The sequence below is a fragment of the Hipposideros armiger genome, unplaced genomic scaffold (assembly GCF_001890085.2).
Source record: "Hipposideros armiger isolate ML-2016 unplaced genomic scaffold, ASM189008v1 scaffold_102, whole genome shotgun sequence".
Classification (NCBI taxonomy): Eukaryota; Metazoa; Chordata; class Mammalia; order Chiroptera; family Hipposideridae; genus Hipposideros; species Hipposideros armiger.
This window is the reverse complement of record NW_017731452.1, coordinates 3,704,087-3,722,489: the sequence shown is the minus strand read 5'-3', so window position 1 is coordinate 3,722,489 and position 18,403 is coordinate 3,704,087. Positions and strand designations below refer to the sequence as shown.

At 37.0% G+C, this 18,403-nt stretch overlaps 1 protein-coding gene and 2 pseudogenes across 2 annotated transcripts in view; 1 reads left to right on the top strand and 2 right to left on the bottom strand.

Annotated features, from left to right (window-relative positions):
- The window catches only part of GLG1 (golgi glycoprotein 1), a 113,771-nt gene that overhangs the window by 44,968 nt on the left and 50,400 nt on the right, over positions 1 to 18,403 (bottom strand). For both annotated transcript variants that reach the window (XM_019646424.1, XM_019646423.1), the window contains exons 2-4: positions 6,964 to 6,996; positions 4,013 to 4,099; positions 320 to 535 (exon numbers count right to left, since the gene is read on the bottom strand). In XM_019646424.1, the coding sequence (XP_019501969.1) occupies positions 320 to 535; positions 4,013 to 4,099; positions 6,964 to 6,996 (336 nt within the window). The remainder of the gene's footprint in view (positions 1 to 319; positions 536 to 4,012; positions 4,100 to 6,963; positions 6,997 to 18,403) is intronic.
- Positions 10,159 to 10,521, top strand: LOC109384797 (cytochrome c oxidase subunit 6C-like; annotated as a pseudogene).
- LOC109384780 (UPF0428 protein CXorf56 pseudogene) lies at positions 14,767 to 15,420 on the bottom strand (annotated as a pseudogene).

The following is an 18,403-nucleotide window of genomic DNA, read 5'->3' as shown; positions in this document are numbered from 1 at the left end:
TAACCTAACTACTATTCCCATAAGACTACAAAATGTTTTGCCAGAGGAACATTACAGGTAACAGTAAGTGGTTTAGTATTTTGAAGATAACACTACTCTTAGCAGATAATTAATTTCTCTGCTTCTCCATACTGTATCGAAACATTCTGTCACAAACAGATGAGATGCATTCATAGGTCAACTAGCCTTAGATCTTGGAGCTGTCTGGACCTCAACTTAAAGGTCACCTCCAGACCTAAATTTTCCCCATGCCAGTCATGAAAGCTTTTCATTTATTAAGTTCGTCAGACCCCTTTGGTGAAGTCAGTGTAGTAAATACCTTTTCTCCAAGCCGAATGCTGCCACATTTCAGAATGTTGATGTCATTTTTGCAGTCATCCATGAAGCCACAGATTAGACGGTAATCACTGAAAATGATGGCCGTCATCTTGGTGATGTATTGGTGACACTGGTACTCAGTGATGTTGCCTCGGTGATCCACCAGGCAGGAAACCAAGTAACCTTTTCCTACTGGTTCATCAGCACATTCTTTAATCTGCTCAAAAGAAAGTGGCTGTTTTACACAAGTATTCTATTCTCACATCAAATGACATTTACGAAAGAGAGAATGTTTGATATTTTCTTGTTGATAGTGTCATGCCTACTAAGATTGTTGTGCCCTCTAGGAAATACCTGATTGATGTGTTTTGCAAGAAAATACATACATATACAAATGCTAGGTAGGACTCATGTCCAAATGGAGTAAAAAAAGCTGTTACAAATTTCAGCTTTATTGAGATACAATTAAAAATCTCTTTTAACATCTACAGTTTTAGAATGGTTCTACCATTCTAAGTGGGTCTACTGAGAAGTTCCTTGATCCATGCAAAGGATGCAATGGACAGTGTGGAAATTAATCTAGGTAATAGGTCTGGAAGACAGGTGCAGAACTGAAGTCTAGTTGCGTGTCCCAGCCAAGCTACACAGCAAACTACTACTGTTAGGTGAACCTAATGGTCAAGCAGAGGAAGGAGGAAAGGCATAATATTGCTTCTTGACATGACATTAATGTGTTCTGAACTCACTATGATTTTAGACATGTGTTTTTGAACTTAGTAGAATCCCAGCTTCACCACTGTGGTCTGGAACAGAATCATGTTTAAAATGATGTTCAGTGCAGTCTGGCAAGGAGTTTGGGAAGGGCAAGACCACTGCAAACCTAATTTGGGTGGCGTAGACATATGATCTAGGGGATCAAGCACAGAGTGATTCCACATGGTTAGTGTTCCTGCAAAGTACATACAAAACCACAAGTGCTAATGAGGCAAGCTAGCCAAAAAGTGCTGGAATGCAGGCATAAAAAAGTGAAATCTACTTATAGGGTTATAGACTTGAATTATGAAGCAAAGAAAGTCGTTTGGAAAAGGCCTACTCATATAGAGAAATTAAAAACCAACAAAAAACGGCAGTTTTGACAAGAGGAAAGAGCCAACTATAAATGTTTATTTTTAATGTAAATGAGAAGGGAGTGTTTTATTGTTTTTTGGAAACCAATCGAGGCCATTCTCCACTACCACACACCACCTATCATAAATATGTACAAAGGGCAAAACAAACACCATCTCCTTTTCCCCAAGGTGCTGGGTGAAAGACATATCACACACTTATCCTAGGCTACTAGGTCTCTTATGTCTAACTCCAGACCAAGTCAAAAACTGAGTTCAAGATAGAAAACTGTGTTTACTTTTAAAGAAGCAAACTTTGGAATTTAAGTAAATAGTCTCACACTGGCTTTAAGAGACAGCATGGATCTTCAACAGTCAAGATGAATGAAATTCTTTCAGCTTAACCTTGAGCTCTTTTTTTGTGATGCCTAAAAACAGAGCCATGAATATATTTCCAGGAAAAGTTTTTTCTTTCTTTTTTTTTGAGCAAAACAGAGTTAAATTTCAAAAGTGAAAGGAGGTACAGCTCCTTGAAAAATCTCAGCATTTGTAATTCAACCACTGAAAAAAACATGCATCAAAAAAAAAAAAAAAACAGGACTAGTGGCAGACACCTGGGTTTTAAACTGTAATGATGTAGAAGTATTCACACAGGCTCTAATACTGGGCAGCCAACAGTTTAAAAATCTGAAGAAAAACCAAGAGCACAATTTGAATGGGAGCCCCAATAAGAAATCAAAAGTATATTTACCTTTAACCACTTCAGATGTTACTGAAATACATAAATGTAGTACTATTTGTATTTCAGTTCACCATCAATTATAAAAGGATGTACAGTGTTTGAATTAGAAAGTTACGCTTTTTATCAACCATTCTATTGGACAGAAGTTTAATATGACAGAAGGAAATTTTCTAAGATTAACAGCATAAAACAGCATTAACTCATTAACACATTTATGAATAGGCGTAAACTCTGAAGTGGCTGGGGAGCAGATTTGCTCTATTTTTGACACGAGGCAGGAGAAAAGCAGGCAGTATTTGGCTCAATCATGGAGGTTAAATAAAAAGTTTGGTTTATAGTTTGCAGGTATTCTTGTGTTGTTTTTCTCCTTGGAAATAGGATTCCAAAATTAAGAAAGAAGATAGGAGGGATATGTAGAATAAAATGTTTTGTTGGCAACTATTTCTTCCTGATATTTAATTTTCCTGACCCCAGTATCTCCCCTAGGAAGGGAGAAGTGCCCTTATAACTTGAATCTGTTAGAGAACCACAATACCCCAAAAGATTACAAGAGGGCCATCATTACAGTATATATTATAAGGAAGCCAGCATTATAATCTTAATATATATTATAAGCAGGCCAAGAATAAAATTATTCTGATGAGTCTGCATATACTCTGAGCTAAAACTCCACATGGCAATCATACTGGTATGCATAGCTAGTCATATATTGGGTCGTTGGGAAAGTCATGAAGTATTTTTCTATGTTTTTCAATGCAAAAATGCATCATGACTTTCCTAACGACCCAATAGCTAGCTAAGGGAGTTTGAGGAGAATACTGAAGCTAGGAGCTAAAGATCAATGTTTCAAAGATATGCTATTGTACATATTGTGAAGCTCCAAGGTAAACTTGAAGAAGGGTCACTGCTATAAAAGAATAAAACATATCTGATCCAGGATTAGAAGGTTTGAGGACCAAAACAGGTTCTACAAGATCGCATAAGGACTGAAGTGAGGAACACGAGCTGGGGGCTTGTATGTTTGAGTAGGGTCTTCCTGAAGAGCTCAGAAGAAAGTGGCCCTGACTTAAGTCATCAAATAGTTTGAGGATGGATCTATATGTTGCAAGATCTGTGATTATTAACTTCTGAGACGGAAAAATAGCAACTGCTTGATTTATAATTCTTATACTTCAGTATGCAGAAATCTCTGGCTTTCTCAAATTTCAATCACTGATTACAAAAAATAAAATAAAATACAATAAAAATTTCAATACCACAATTTTCACTAATATTTGTTGTTTATACTAAGCCAAGAAAAATAACTGAAAAAATTTTCCAATTAGCATCCATACAATGCTACACATTTTCATGAATTATTTTTGTCTTGATACTCAACCTTTATTTATAACAATATACACAACAATCTTTTTGCACACCTTTTTAATGCTAACTCCTAGTATTTGAAGCCTATGCTTCTGTGGTTCAGTTGATCCAACTGCATAGCCAAAATGCTTAGAAATGTTTATAAGCCTCCTGGGGAAACCATTTTGATATGCCTCAGACATAGGCAGACTGCAAAATGTGTGACAGCAGCTGAAGACAGGAGCAGCTGTATTTTCTGTTTGGGAACCAACAGAGCCTGATTATCAACTTGTCTGAATCAACAACATCCTACTGTAAGTGTAGGTGAATGTTAACAAAAAGAAGTCTAATTACACCCACATTGGCCTATCTCTCAAACAATACACATGTGAATTCCAAGAAAAGTAAAGTAACTGAGTCATTCCTCCCTTAATGACTGGTCTGGTAAAGAGATGTAGTTTTCTATGCCATTAAAGACCCACAAAATTCTTTCACAGCCTACCTCTGAAATGGTAGATTTGCAAACCTCTCTGGCCACTGATTCAAATTTGGGATCTGTAGTTAGATTCAGCTTATAATTCCACAACAACTATGTACAAGAGAAAAAAACAAAAAGAGCTCCAGTTAGAATAGTATGAAATTTACCATCAGTTATGATAACTATAAATGATTAATGATAAATTATGATAAAAATAAATGATAAAAGTTCATTGTACAGAGTCAGATAAAGTATATTCACACTTCAGTTAACAGAAAAGTATAACAAAATGTCACTGCACTTAAAGATAAAAGGAAAAAATGTGCAGTCAAAAGAAAACACGATCATTTGGCATTTGGACATCCTTTTTTCTTTTCTTTTTTTTTTTAAAGGTTTTATTGGGGAATTGGAGGAGGGGAACAGTGTTGAGGAATTAGGGAAGGGGAACAGACAAGTTGCTGTCCTTTTGTTCTTCAGTCTAGTTGTGGAGGGCATCACTTCACTGGCCCATGTTGGTATTATCATTGCACTCTTCCCAGGTGAGGCTGTTACTCACCGGCCATTGGATGGCCACGGCTCACGGAAGTCCACTGCAGCAGGAGCTGCAGCCTACACCGTGGCCGGTGACCCATGGTAGCCCAGCTCCAGGTTGAGCTGTTGTTCACCATCTTAGCTGTAGAGGGCGCAGCGTCACTGGCCCTCATGTGGGATCTGAACCGGGGCCCTAATGCTCAGAGCTGGCGTCCGAAGCCAACTCTTAACCAATGTGCCACTTGGCTGGCCCTCTTTTTTCTTTTTTTATTTAAGGACAATTTTTTTTAAAGTAAAAAAAATAAATAAATAAAACTAAAATCCCTGATAAAGTTTTTAGAGAAAATATACATAAGTAATATAAGCTAGATTCTGTTTAAGCCAAAAAGTCGAACCTAGAAGATCAGATTTGGTGGGTTTAGTCACAGATTCCACAATCAACAGTAACTTCGTAGATCAGTTTTATGGAGAGTTGCCCATAGTCCAGTTTCCAGGCATATCTATCTTCATTCCTTTAAAACCCTTAACACCATAAGGTCAAATTTACATTTCTTTTGTTATATTTATTCCTAAGTATTTGATTCTTTTTGATGCTACTGTAAGTCAAATTGTTTTATTAATTTCATTTTCAGTTATTCATTGCTGGTCAATAGGAATACAACTGATTTTTGTAAGTTAACCTTCTATTCTGTAACCTTTGGTCTAATTATGAATGTTAGAAAATGTCCCATAATAAAAGTTCAAAAAACAAGTATTGAACTTAATCAAAGGTTTTCTAATGTATCTATTGAGATAATAACATATTTCTCCTTTATAATGATTAATTTTTCAAATGTTAAATTTAACCTCAATTCTGGAGTAAACCCAAATTAGTCTTGATGTAGTTCCCTTCTTTCATGTTACTGGATTCAGTTCTAATTTGCTTAGCATTTTTCCATGTATGGTTCATGAGTGACAATGGACTATTTGTTTCCTTTCTTGTTATATCCTTGTCAGGTGATGTTAAGGTTACGGTAGCCTCACTGAACAGGACGATGTTTCCACTTTTATTACACTCTGAAAGGTTGATGCTATTACTTTCTTAAGTGTTTGTAAAAATTGACCAATAAATCAATCTGGTCCTGGAGTTTTCTTTATTGAGAAGATTTGTATTTACAGATCCAATTTTTTAATTAAACATAGGGTTATTTAAAGGTTCTTCTTGTGTTAGTTTTGGTAAGTTTGTTTTTCTAGGAATTTGTCCATTGCATCAACACTTTCAATTTCATTGGCCAAAAAATTGTTCATAATTATCTTATCTCTTGCTTAATGCCATTAATTCATTCCTGAATTTCCTACTAGATGGAAAGCTACTGAATTTTAAAGATTTGTTCCATTACCTATAATGGGAAAAATGATAATGCCAATGCATTATATTGTTAGATTGTATTAGATTGCTAGGGTTGTCATAACAAAATTCCATAGACTAAGTGGCTTAAATAACAGAACTTCATTATCTCACAATTCTCGAGTCTGAAAGTCAGAGATGAAGGTGTCAACAGTACTGATTTATTCTGAAGCGTCTCTCCTTGGTTTGCAGGTAGCCATCTTCTCCTTGTATCTGTCTATGTTCTTCCCTCTGTGTCTGTGTCTGTGTCCTAATCTTCTCTTTTTATGACATCAGTTCTCCTGTTTTCTGTATACTATTTGTCCTCATGTCCTTCCTATTCTTCAGCCCTTTAAGGTTTTTAGACACAGATCAGCTTCCTTTTGGACTTCTCCTCTGCCAGATTTGGCCTATTGATGAATTTTGAGGGTTTTTCCTAATATTTTGCTTTATAAATAATACCACAACAAATATCCTTTTATGGATACCTTTTAATTCATTCATTTAAGTATAACTACACATAAATTCCTAGAAGTAGAAATACTGGGCCAAAGCATATAAGCATTTTAAGTTGAAGGCTTTATAAAGAAGTTTTCCTTATTTACATTTCTATCCCTAGGCCAGGGCAGAGTTTAGCAAACTCTTTCTGGAAAGGACTGTAAATATTTTAGGCTTTGAAGGTGCCACCCTCTAAATGAGCAGTGACTCATCTAGTAGTCACTGCTGCAGCTACTAGATGATTGTATGGTGACTAAATGAAACAATTTAAAATACAGAATCTAAAGTTGTAAACTTGATAAGCACAGAAACAATTATTTTCATACGGTAGCTGTAACAAAAGAAAAACTTAAGCTTAAGTACAAAAATATTATTTGGCAGAACCTGCTGGTTTCTTCAGTGAAGGAGTATTTGTAGATTTACCATGGCCCTTAACTTAAACAAGGTTTATCATCCTCTTTTTAAGATTAAGAGAATCTAAAAAGACATAATGCTTTCCAGAACAACAGGAAAAGCATCCCAAAATTTGACATCATACATATAAAGCACATATGATAAATTATGGAAAATCCATACTTACATGATTACAGTCTGAAGAAATTTCATTTTCAGGCTAAAAGGAAAAAAAAAAAAGAAGAGATGATGTTTTAAAAAAACTCTCAAGTTTTCAGACACCACCAAAATAAACTCAAAACAGGAAATCTGAATATCCAACGGAATATGTTTCTTCAAAATAAGGAGTAAAATGGGGCTTACATATTTTTTAAATTACTGGGGAGAAACATACCAGCAAAGTAGATGAGACATAATCCCTTTCCAATCAATGGTAATGGAAAAAATGGAGAAGAATGTATCAGAGATAAAGCAATAGTGACATAAGGATCCTTACATGACCCTTCATAATTCTGAAAGCCAAAGAGGATCAGGTACAATAAGGTGTCATTTCTTTAAAGAAAATTACATACACACACACATACACACACACACACACACAACAGGCTTATTAAAGAGGGCAAAGAAGGTCCATCAGTGATTTAAAAATTAGTCTCATGTCACCATTAAGGGAAGCGGGATCACGTGATGGGTACACAGGACCTCTGGGTACTATGTTTATAACTTCTTATGAGTCTATAATCTTGCGAGTCCATAATTTAAAATATAAAGTTTTAGAAAACAAAAATTACATAAATTCATGAATACATTTGTTTTTTAAACCAGGTACATGTACCAGAGAGAAAAATGAACTTTCAATTTCCATGACAAAAAAGGTAGACGAGGTTATGCTTAATACTGCATAGCTTTGCATTACACATCTCCTTCAGTTTCCTTGTTCGTACCTTTCAAGGAGATACAACTATAATACTACACACCATAATAAAGCACTGTTTCTTTTGAGTTTCCATAGCATTCCAGCCTGTTCAGATGAAGTGAATTCTGTGTACCTTCTATGAAATATTACCAATGTAGGTTGTAAAAGGTGTCATTTTCAAAATAAAAAGATTCTATTCAAGGATCAATATAAGGCAACAAAGAAAATAGTAAATATTAACAATTGAGCAGCCACACCTAGCATCACCTCAAGAAGAAAGGCGTTTCTAGGGAACTATTAATTCCACTGCAGGATTTAGTAGGCATTAATACTAATATACAAACTCGTTTTTGCAATTAGTGATAAAATATTACATTAAAATTGACTTTAATAGCTCGCTAAGTAATCACAGATTATAACACACCGCTTCTGAACTTTCTCCCTACTTATATAAGAATAGATATTTTAATGCCTTTTATGAGGTGCCTTCTGCAGCTCAGAAATCAACTTCCATACTATGACATTAGTTAACAATCTAGCTTAACTCTTTTCCCTCCACTTCAATTCCAAGTGCTCAATTGATCTCTTAGCAGTTTACTAACAAGAATGCTTTTTGTTTAGGCAGTTTTCTATCTTGTTTCCTTTTAATCCACCTCTTATATATTTTTTCAATCAATCAGCAATTCTAGCTCTTTCTCAAACAAAGCATGGAAAACAATTAGTATCACTATTATTTCTACTCATATTCATTTGTTTCTACTAAACAATAACTTTGGAGTAAAGGGGCAGTCTTGAAAGAAACTCAGAGTGCTGGAGAATTTTCAAACTAACATAGTCAAGGAAGATGTAAGTTACTCATGGAAAAAAAAAGTGTTGTCCTGTTTCAAGTCCACAGGACCTATATTAGGAAATCAATGATTGTTTTAATGGCTTGCTTCCCTACTGTGGTAAGCTGAATTATTTCCCCCAATTTGCCAGCCCTCTTTAATACAGATCCTTTGTCCTGTAACTGCAGTCTCCTGCTGAGGACTGAATACATACACCCAGCTCTACTGATGTTCCATTGATGGTAGGCTAGTCCACCGACTTGCTTTGGCTAATAGGTTTTAGCAGACATAATGTGAGCATAGGCTTTAAATGTGCTTGGGTGTTTTGGCTTGCATTCTCACATTCCTGCCATTCCCCCTGAGAAGAACATGTCCAGGATGCTGCTAGTACAAGGAGAAGGAGAGACATGGAGCAGAGCCAACCCAACTGACATGCACAGCCGTGAGCAAGAAAAATAAAAATCTGTCATTATGAGCCCTTGAAATTTTGAAGAAAAAAAAAGACTAATATACCTATCAAGCAAATGAAATAAAAATTCAAAACCTTTAAGTTGCAATTGGTAACAGCTATGATCTAATTTAGTGAGTTTTATAAACACGGAGTACTGTACCTTTTATGAAGGAATGACATAATCCAGAGAGACACAAATGAACTGAAAACTTGGCAGCTAGTGTTTGGTTTTCATCGCTTTGGTTGCCTAGATTTGCAATGACAATAAACTGTTCTTATTTTTTTCTTTCTAGATTCAGTTTCTCTACCCAGAAAGAGAAGATGACAATATAGGAATGCCGTAAGAATAAGGTTATGATGTTAAGCCACTGATATTCATAGAACTAAATAGCTATGAAGAATTTCTAAATGTAACTGCAAATAATTAATTTCAGAAATTTAAGAGTCTTTAGAGTCAAAGGACATAGCATTGGTCTAGAGGAATAGAACAGAGACCTAAAAAATATAAAATATGAAGTAGTATACCAAAACAGTGGGAGCATGAATACCAGCACAAACTAACTATAGAGAGAGTGTAAAAATAAAATGCTATGCTTTAGCACTCAGCCATTTGATAAGACACTAAAAGACAGAAATCTCAAGAAACAAACATGTGGGCGCTGACACAGGTTTGGTGCCCAGATTGTACCCTTCCCATGATGTCCCAATCAAATCATTTAATCAGACATAGTATTATATATCTATTTTCACAACTGTAAATGGAGACAGGGTTGACTGTCTTTACTCTTACAAGACGAATAATATTAGGAATAACAAACCCAGAATGGCTAAGGTAGAATAGGGCTGAGGATTCCCTCCCTTTTGTTAACAATCAGTGAAATAATACTCTGTTGTGTCCCAAGAAATGAATCGACAAGTAAATATAGCACTGAATAATTATGATGTACACAAAATTGTGCTAGGCATTTTTGTGGGATATAGAAGATAAGACATTGTCTCTAACCTCAGGTAGTTTACAATCCAGCTGCAGAGATAAAATGGCACAATCAAGCAATTAAGCAGGAGTAGGGACTTGGGCTGGGTCTAAAGGATTAGATAGAAGAACGATTTCCAAAGAGGATGTCAGTTAGCTGATGCCCCCCCACTCCCCGGGGTTTAGGAAGATAATAATAAAATGTGTTCTTTTTAAAAAGCTCACCCTTGATCCGGAAGGACGTTGGTGTTAAGGGAGAATATAGCTACCATGTCTTCCAGTGCTTTGGCGAAACCTCAGATGCGTGGCCTTCTGGCCAAGCGTCTGCGAGTTCATATTGTTGGAGCAGTCATTGTTTCCCTGGGGGTTGCAGCTTTCTATAAGTTTGCTGTGGCTGAACCAAGGAAGAAGGCATATGCAGATTTCTACAGAACTTAGGATTCCATGAAAGATTTTGAGGAGATGAGGAAGGCTGGTATTTTTCAGAGTGCAAAGTGATTTCGGAGTGTAAAGAATTTGAGTTGATTTCCACGGAAGTTTGTCACTGAGTTGTGTTCCTGAACTATGAAACATGGATATTTGGGCTAAGGGATAGTTTCTCTTGGTAAACAAACAATTAAATGTTAAAAAAAAAAAAAAGCTCACCCTTTATATTTTAATTTTTTATAATATGTATGTTAGAATGATTAATATTTTATGAATCACTATATATCTATTAGGGATATGCCTAATCATTTCTTCAAAGGATAAGAACATGATCAAGATAGAGGATTAAGAGCTGAAACTTTTTTTTGTAGAGGGCAGCGTCACTGGCCCTCATATGTGGGATCCGAACCAGGGCCCTATGGCGTCCCATGCCAGCTCTTAACCATCGCGCCACTCGGCCGGCCCTGAAACTTTTTTTAAATTTAATTTTTTATATTAGTTTCAGGTGTATAAATCATAATGATTAGACATTTACAGCCCTCACAAAGTGATAACTCTCCCCTTCAAGTCTACTACCCCTCTGACATCGTATATAGCTGTCACAATACCACTGACTATATTCCCTATACTGTACTTTACATCCCATGAATATCTATCTATCTATCCATCCATCCATCCATCCATCCATCCAATTATAGCTGACATTCAATACTATTCTTCATCAGCTTCAGGTGTACAGTGCAGTGGTCAGTCATCTACACAATCTATGAAGTGATCCCCCCGATAAGTCCAGTACCTATCTGACACCCTACATAGTCTTTACGACATTACTGATTATATTCTGCATACTGTATTTCACATCCCTGTGAGTATTTTGTGACTACCAATTTGTACTTTCTAATCCCTCCGCCTTTTCTTCCATTCCCCAACCCCCTTGCCATCTAGCAACCATCACTTTTTTCTCTATATCTCTGAGTCTATTTCTGCTTTGTTTAAGAGCTGAAACTTTTCTTCTAACCAGTTTAGTAGAAGTCCTACCCCCAACCCCACCCCCACAATCGAAAGGAAAAGTGAGGGCTCCTGGCCTGTGGAAGCATCAAATTAGAAGCTGAGCTCTGCCATATTATTAACTGCTCTCTAACACTGTGGAGATAGAACTCTGAGCTGCAAAAAGAAGAGACCCTTATTTCAAATGTTTCCTCCTTGGAAATAAAACAATTGTCCTCTGAACAATGGAAAACTGGGAGGAGAACATTTTATGAAAAGCTTCATAAATAGCTTTCTGTTAATTTAATGACCAAATCTTGCGGAACAGACTGCTGAAGTTGCATATATTCATATCAATAAAGAACTATGATGAATAGTGGAAAAAGAGAATGTGATACATCCCCCCAATCCAACACAGCAATGACTAAAATAGAGAAGAAACTCAGTTAATGGTGAATAATTGATGCAACAACAACACTGTAAAGGATTAAAGCACTAAGCACTTGGAGAAACCTGCCTGACTCCAATAAGCAGGAAATAGTGAAAGCTGTCACTTAACTGAGCTAGGTGCTACAATAATTTCTTACAACATGATGGACTGTAACATAAATGGTATTGTTTGATTTTACAAATGACGATATTGAAATACAGAGAAACTGAGTAACGTGGTGAAGGGTACCTTACTAGGAGACAACACAACGATTTTAATAATGATAGTAGGTGGCAACTAATACTTATTGTGATGCTTTCAGCTTGATACTTCCCCCAAAAGGCTTGGTAGGCCAGGCTTAGCACAGCGATGGAGGGACCTTTGGGAGGTGCAAGAGAAAGGAAGGTAAACAGGATGAATAAACAGAACTAGTGTTCTAGAGTGATTTGTCTGACAGATATATGATGAATTTTGATGTAGGCAGCCCAGTTAAGAAACTGATGGAGTAATTAGATCAACGAGGGATCTTGGATTAACCCTTGAATAACCACAGCAAGTTATAAAACACTGTTCATTTGGTTTTCCAAAATCAATGATTTAAATGTTTTGGGTATTACTGTATTTTCTTGTTAGGTAAGCCAAAGCTGAAATAGTTGATTTTGAAGCTTAAAACCCTAGCCTTCCTTTGAGTTTTGTAAATTCAGAATGGGTTGTAAAGAAAGGAATAGACTAACAGAAGTACTCAGCGATAGAAGCTGAATGATTTGGGGTTAGTCACTTAACTTCTCCGGGCCCTTGAGGACAGGCTTTGGACCAGAACAGGGTTTTCTTCATCTAGGATCCATGAACAGACTTGAGGAGTGAGACTGTCTTAAATCTGAATACAAACTTTTGTGTGCAAGTATATTTTTCTAAGAAGAAAATCCACGGCTGTCATGATAATTTCAAAAACATCCATAAGACAAGAAAAAACTAAGAAACACCTATCTAAAACGCTTGAGATTCTTTCTAGCTTTATGAGTCTATAAAATCTGAGATGTAGAATATAAAAATAGAAATATTTATTGAATTCCACTTCTTTTAATGCTGGCAATTTGCATATTATGATCCATGGTTTCCTTTTTTTTTTCATCTTAATCATTCTGAGCTGGTCAAATTAGATCAACCATCACATTCATTTAGGAGGATTGTTTTTACAGAAAGTACAAGTGTGAAACTATGATTTCCCCGAGGCGAGCAGGCTGAGTTAATGAGTCTGGTGGGAGAAATGAAAGCATTCACAAAACTAACTTGGAAGTTGCTCTAGTTCCTGAAACAGAAATGCTTGTATTGTGTCTAAAATATGGAATATTCTGCAGTTGCATTGACCGAAGCTGAGCTACCTACCAGATCGCACCTGACACTAAATTAAATGACAGCAGACTCTGTTTATTAATCACCTGGGAGAAAACAAACAAAAAATGTCAACAGTACCCGTGCTTTCACGGCCTTGCAAAAATCTAAAGGTTGGTAAACAACCTGATGACTCCTTCTGATTACAGACCTTCTGTTGCGGTCGTGAGTAAATTCTTCTGGAAGTTTATTCATTAAGAACCCAATAAACTCCCAACTATATGAACAATCCACTTATTAACTTGGCTCAAACCACTCCCCTCCTGCCCACCAAAAAAGCAAACTCAATACAATATAGTTAGTAATGATTAGGGAAACACAGTCTTAATTTAGACTTGATAAACTTTCCCTTAGCAAGTATAAACTCATAACCCTCAATCAGACTCATAACTAAGTTCCTCTTATTCTGGCTCAATCAGAATTAATTTTTCTTATTTGTACCAAGGAATAGCTGCTAAGTATTGTTTTTCCAAAAGGATAGTGATCAACATAGGCTTCGTGGCCTCCAACAATGTTATGATTCACTAAAGAGTTGTTCTTTTGTATGATTCTTTAACATACATCCATCTTTTCAAAAAGGATTTACGTACAGGTCCAATGGGAGATTTAAAAAAAAGTATGAGATGGAGATTACAGATGCTGGCTCTCAAGTAAATTAGTGTGGTAGGGGAGATAAAACTCGAGTCTATGCCTAACCATCATACAAAACTGAATGTGGAGTTGGGTGTGTGTGTGTGTGTGAGGGGGGTCAGGGTGGGGGGAGGAGGGTGTGAGCTGGTATTTTAAAGAATGAAAAAACATCCTTCACGAGTAGGATGGTAGAAAAAAAAAAACAGAGTCTAACGGAAGATGGTACATTTAAATTGAGCCTTAAAAGGAGGTTGTAATTTGGTGCTGTGATGCTGTATGTTGAGGAGGGTAAGATGGCAACTGTGAGATGAAAAGGCACATTCTGTGCAGAGGGCAGAGAACTTAGTATAGCAAGGAACCCTATGGTGACCATTCTTAGGCTTATATACTCGGCATCTCTGATACATGATAGGATAATTACAAAGTTTTAATAAAATCTGAACACTGGTCCAATAATGATCTCCTATAATCCAAATTAATATGTTATGTTAAACACAGTGTAGAGAGTGGTGATTTAATTTAAGGTTATTCATCTGTGTGCTTCCTCAGTGGGTGATGGGATAACAGCTGGGAAATACTGTGTAGTTACATCTTTTTTAAAAAAATCTTTAAATATTTTGTTAACTTTGAAGAAGAAATAAGAACAGTTATTCAGAAGCTAGAGACACTCAAGCACTGATCTATACATAGAGTTTCCACACAGCTGAAGAAGTTTACAACAAATTGACAAAAAATAGTACAGAAGACCCATGTACAGAAAGATTTTGAAAAATCCATCTCTAGAAAGCAGGTCAGATGGAGTCAAAGACCTCGCTGACTGTAGGAGAATCAATGGGGAGCAATGGAAACCCTTCTGCTGGGGCATAAAGGTAGGAACTAGTCTGTGCAATCAAGAAAAAGTTCTTTTTCCTCTGATATAAATGTTTGCCTCTGGTTTGGGCTCAGAGAAAGGTCCTGATCAGTTGAACTGGTTGTCAATCAAGATCCCCTTCATTTTCATTGTCTTGGTTTCCTGTTTGGCTGGCTCTGGCAGGCTCTTTTGCTCATGCCCTACAGCTCCAGTTGTTTTCAATCACTTTGGCATTCTGTGCATATGAGTCAGCAGCCTCCCTAGCCTGTCTCCTCTTCCCTTCCTTAACAGTAGACACACTGACAGAGCTGAACTTGCCCATGTCTCTGGCCTGTTTGGTCATCATCGCCTTTGTAGGGGGCTCTTGTTTCTGAGTATATACATTCGTTCCTCCAAAACCCTGGCCGAACTTGGCTACTCCTCGATTCACAGTGAAGGTCCCAGGAGCATTCTCCCCCTGGAACTGGTAGAAGAGTAGCAGACCCCACTTTGCACACTGCTTCCTGTACTGCTGTTCAGTGCCTTCAGGCCTCTGAAGATAGACAGTCTCCTGTCTTCAGTGTTACAAAACCTGTGGGCATGTTTGGCAGCATCAATTACACAGGACCGAGCCCGGCCTCATGGACAATTTTTCTAACTGACAGTCCAGCACCAGGGCCATCTGGCCACACAAACAGTAGGTGTGCAGGGGCTCCTGCCATTGTCATGTTCCCAGTCCCAGGTGTTGGAGCAGACTACCCGCTGGGACACTACTTTAGGCATAGCTCAGAAGAGCAGCCTGAAAACTAAATGCCAAGAATAACGTATAGCTACTTCTATAGGAACATGTCGAGTTTTAAAAGGGGTAAAAGACAGATAGGCAAGACCCCCACAGACAAATTAGGGCCCACTTATCCCTGGCTCTTGGATAGTCTCACATAAATGCAAGGCAGTGATGGGGCTATGGTGAGGTCAAGGCTTGCCTGCCTTGGACCTTTAAAATGAAAATCCCCTTAATGCCTTTTAATTCCAATAAAGTCAAAAGGGGTGTGTGTGTGTGTGTGTGTGATACACACACACATATATGATGGGGCAATTAACAAACAGTTCTGCTCTGGTTCAGATAACATACTTACTCATACATATAAATACTGGCAAGGTTTTCAGCTCTGTCAAGTACTAATTCATTCACATTCAGTGAGGTTATACCCCTGTTCTGAAAATATGAAAACACATAGCAAGCTGGCTAATTACTGGACTTAATGACTGACTGCCAAAAAAAAAAAAAAAAGTCTGAGCACCTCTTGACTCATGACAGATGATCCATATCCACGAAGATGCTAACACCCCAGAATTTACTGAGAATTCAAATTACATCTTACTTTTAAGAAAACTCTTTAAAACTAAATCGACCAAATGGAAATATTCAAAATGAATATAACTGATCATTTTTGTGCCCAGAGCAGGGAATGCCAAATAAGGATATAGTATAGTCGTCTCCGTTATCCGTGGGGGATGTGTTCCAAGGCCCCAGTGGATGCCTGAAACCATGGAGAGTACCAAACCCCACACATGGTGTTTTTTTCTCTACATACATACATACCAACGATAAAGTTTAACTTATAAATTGGGCACAGGAAGAGACCAATAGTAAATAATAAAAAAATAGAACAATGATAACAGTATACTGTAATTTAAGTTATGTGAATGTGGTCTCTCTCTAAATGTCTTATTGTACTGTACTCACCTTTTCACTTAAAGGAAGCACTTTATGTTTCTCTCTGGCATATCCAAATTGCCAGCACCAGTACTCTTGTACTTTGGGGTCATTATTACATAAACCAAGGGTTACCTGAACACAAGCACTGCAATGCTGCAATAGTTGATCAGATAGCCAGATGACTAACGGGTGAGTAGCATATACAGGGTGGAAACACGGACAAAGGCATGATTCACATCTCGGGCAGGACAGAGCAGGACTGTACTAGATTTCATCACACTACTCAGAATAGCATGTGATTTAAAACTTATGAATTGTTTATTTCTGGAATTTCCCATTTAATATTTTCGGACCGCAGTTGTCTGCGGATATCTGAAACCTTGAAAAGCAAAACCATGGATAAGGTGGGGCTACCATAATCTAGCTACTGTGTTTCCCTGAAAATAAGACTTAACTGGAAAAGAAGCCCTAGCATGATTTTTCAGGATGCTCGTAATATATGCCCTACTCCAAACGTAATCCCCAGTTAAGACTGTCAGCCAGACATGAGTGTTTGAATAAATGTAGATTTTTGTACATGAATAAATGAATAAATGTAGATTGTTTGAGCAAAACTTAATATAAGACCTGGTCTTATTTTTGGGGAAACACGGTATTGAATGAAAACGACATCATTATGGCAAAAGGCTACATATTGGATTACGGTTTTACAAATCTTAAAGTTTATAAAAATGTAAATTATAAAAATACGGAATTTTCTCTACTGTAAGCAATACTGTAAACTCTTTCTCCATTTTCCTCCCCATTTGACTATTATAAATTAGAAACAGAGGTACCTATAAACTGTAGGAGATGGGTCATCCTCAAAAAAATGTTTGGAGATTATTCCTTTTCACATATAGAGCTCAGTCAACCTTTTCATCCATTTCCTATTTCAGGCTGCCCAATATTCAAGAAACGTAGAGCTGTTTTGTAATGACAAGTGTTTTAAAATCCAATGATGGCCTTGCAAAGACCCTGCCTCATTTCCCTATTCACAATGTAAATGAATGTGTTTCTTGGGGACTAAATCACCCTGATGAGAGCCTGCTATCAGCAAGGAGGGAAAAGTTACCTCCCACCATTCATTTTTTTCTCCCTAGGAGATTACTTAGAAATCTGGAATCCAGTTTGGTGCTGGTGGAGAGGATTTTTACCTCATTTATGGAGGAAGGAAAATAGAGTCAAGCATTCTATCAAATGCTTGACCAGATTCCTCTTTAACCCCAGGAGAAAGAATCTTGAAAAGGACCTTTCCACTTGGTTCCCAACCATGGCAAGCGCACAGCTATAAAGGGTTAAAAGACTGTTTCTCATTGCCCAGTTGCCTGGGTAAAGTCAGTTTGGGTGCCCATGTTACAAGAGTGGCACCTAGAGCAATATTGTTCAGTCCAAAGTGGCTAACATTTATAAACTGTTTTGTAAGAAATTCATCAAAAAGGCCATACAGCAGGTCCTCACATGACATCGTTTCATTCAATGTTATTACGTTGATTAGATGCTGGAGGAGCTTAACTCTTGTTTATGTCAATTACGTTCCTTATTTTTACCTCAGTATGCAAGAAGAAAAGCTTTGAGCATTTACATGAGATACATCCGCTCTGTTAATATGTACTAAATAAAATCCATAAAATGCAACATTCTAAGACATTTAATATACATACTTAGGTTGTAAACAGTCCTGTACACATGTATGTGTCTACTCTGAGTCATTTGTTTAGTTAAGAATCTTAACAACATTATGAATGTTGGTGGCTAGTTATGACACTAAAATAAAGAATCCATAATTACATACATAAGTCAATTTATGGGATTCATGACAGATTTTAAAAATAAAAATGTAGGACATAATTCACACTAAGGTATCTTAGTGCGAATTTTTAAAAGATTTTATTGGGGAATTGGGGGGAGGGGAATAGCACTGGGGAATTGGGGGAAGGGGAACAGACAAGTTGCTGTCCTTTTGTTCTTCAGTCTAGTTGTGGAGGATGTCACTTCACTGGCCCA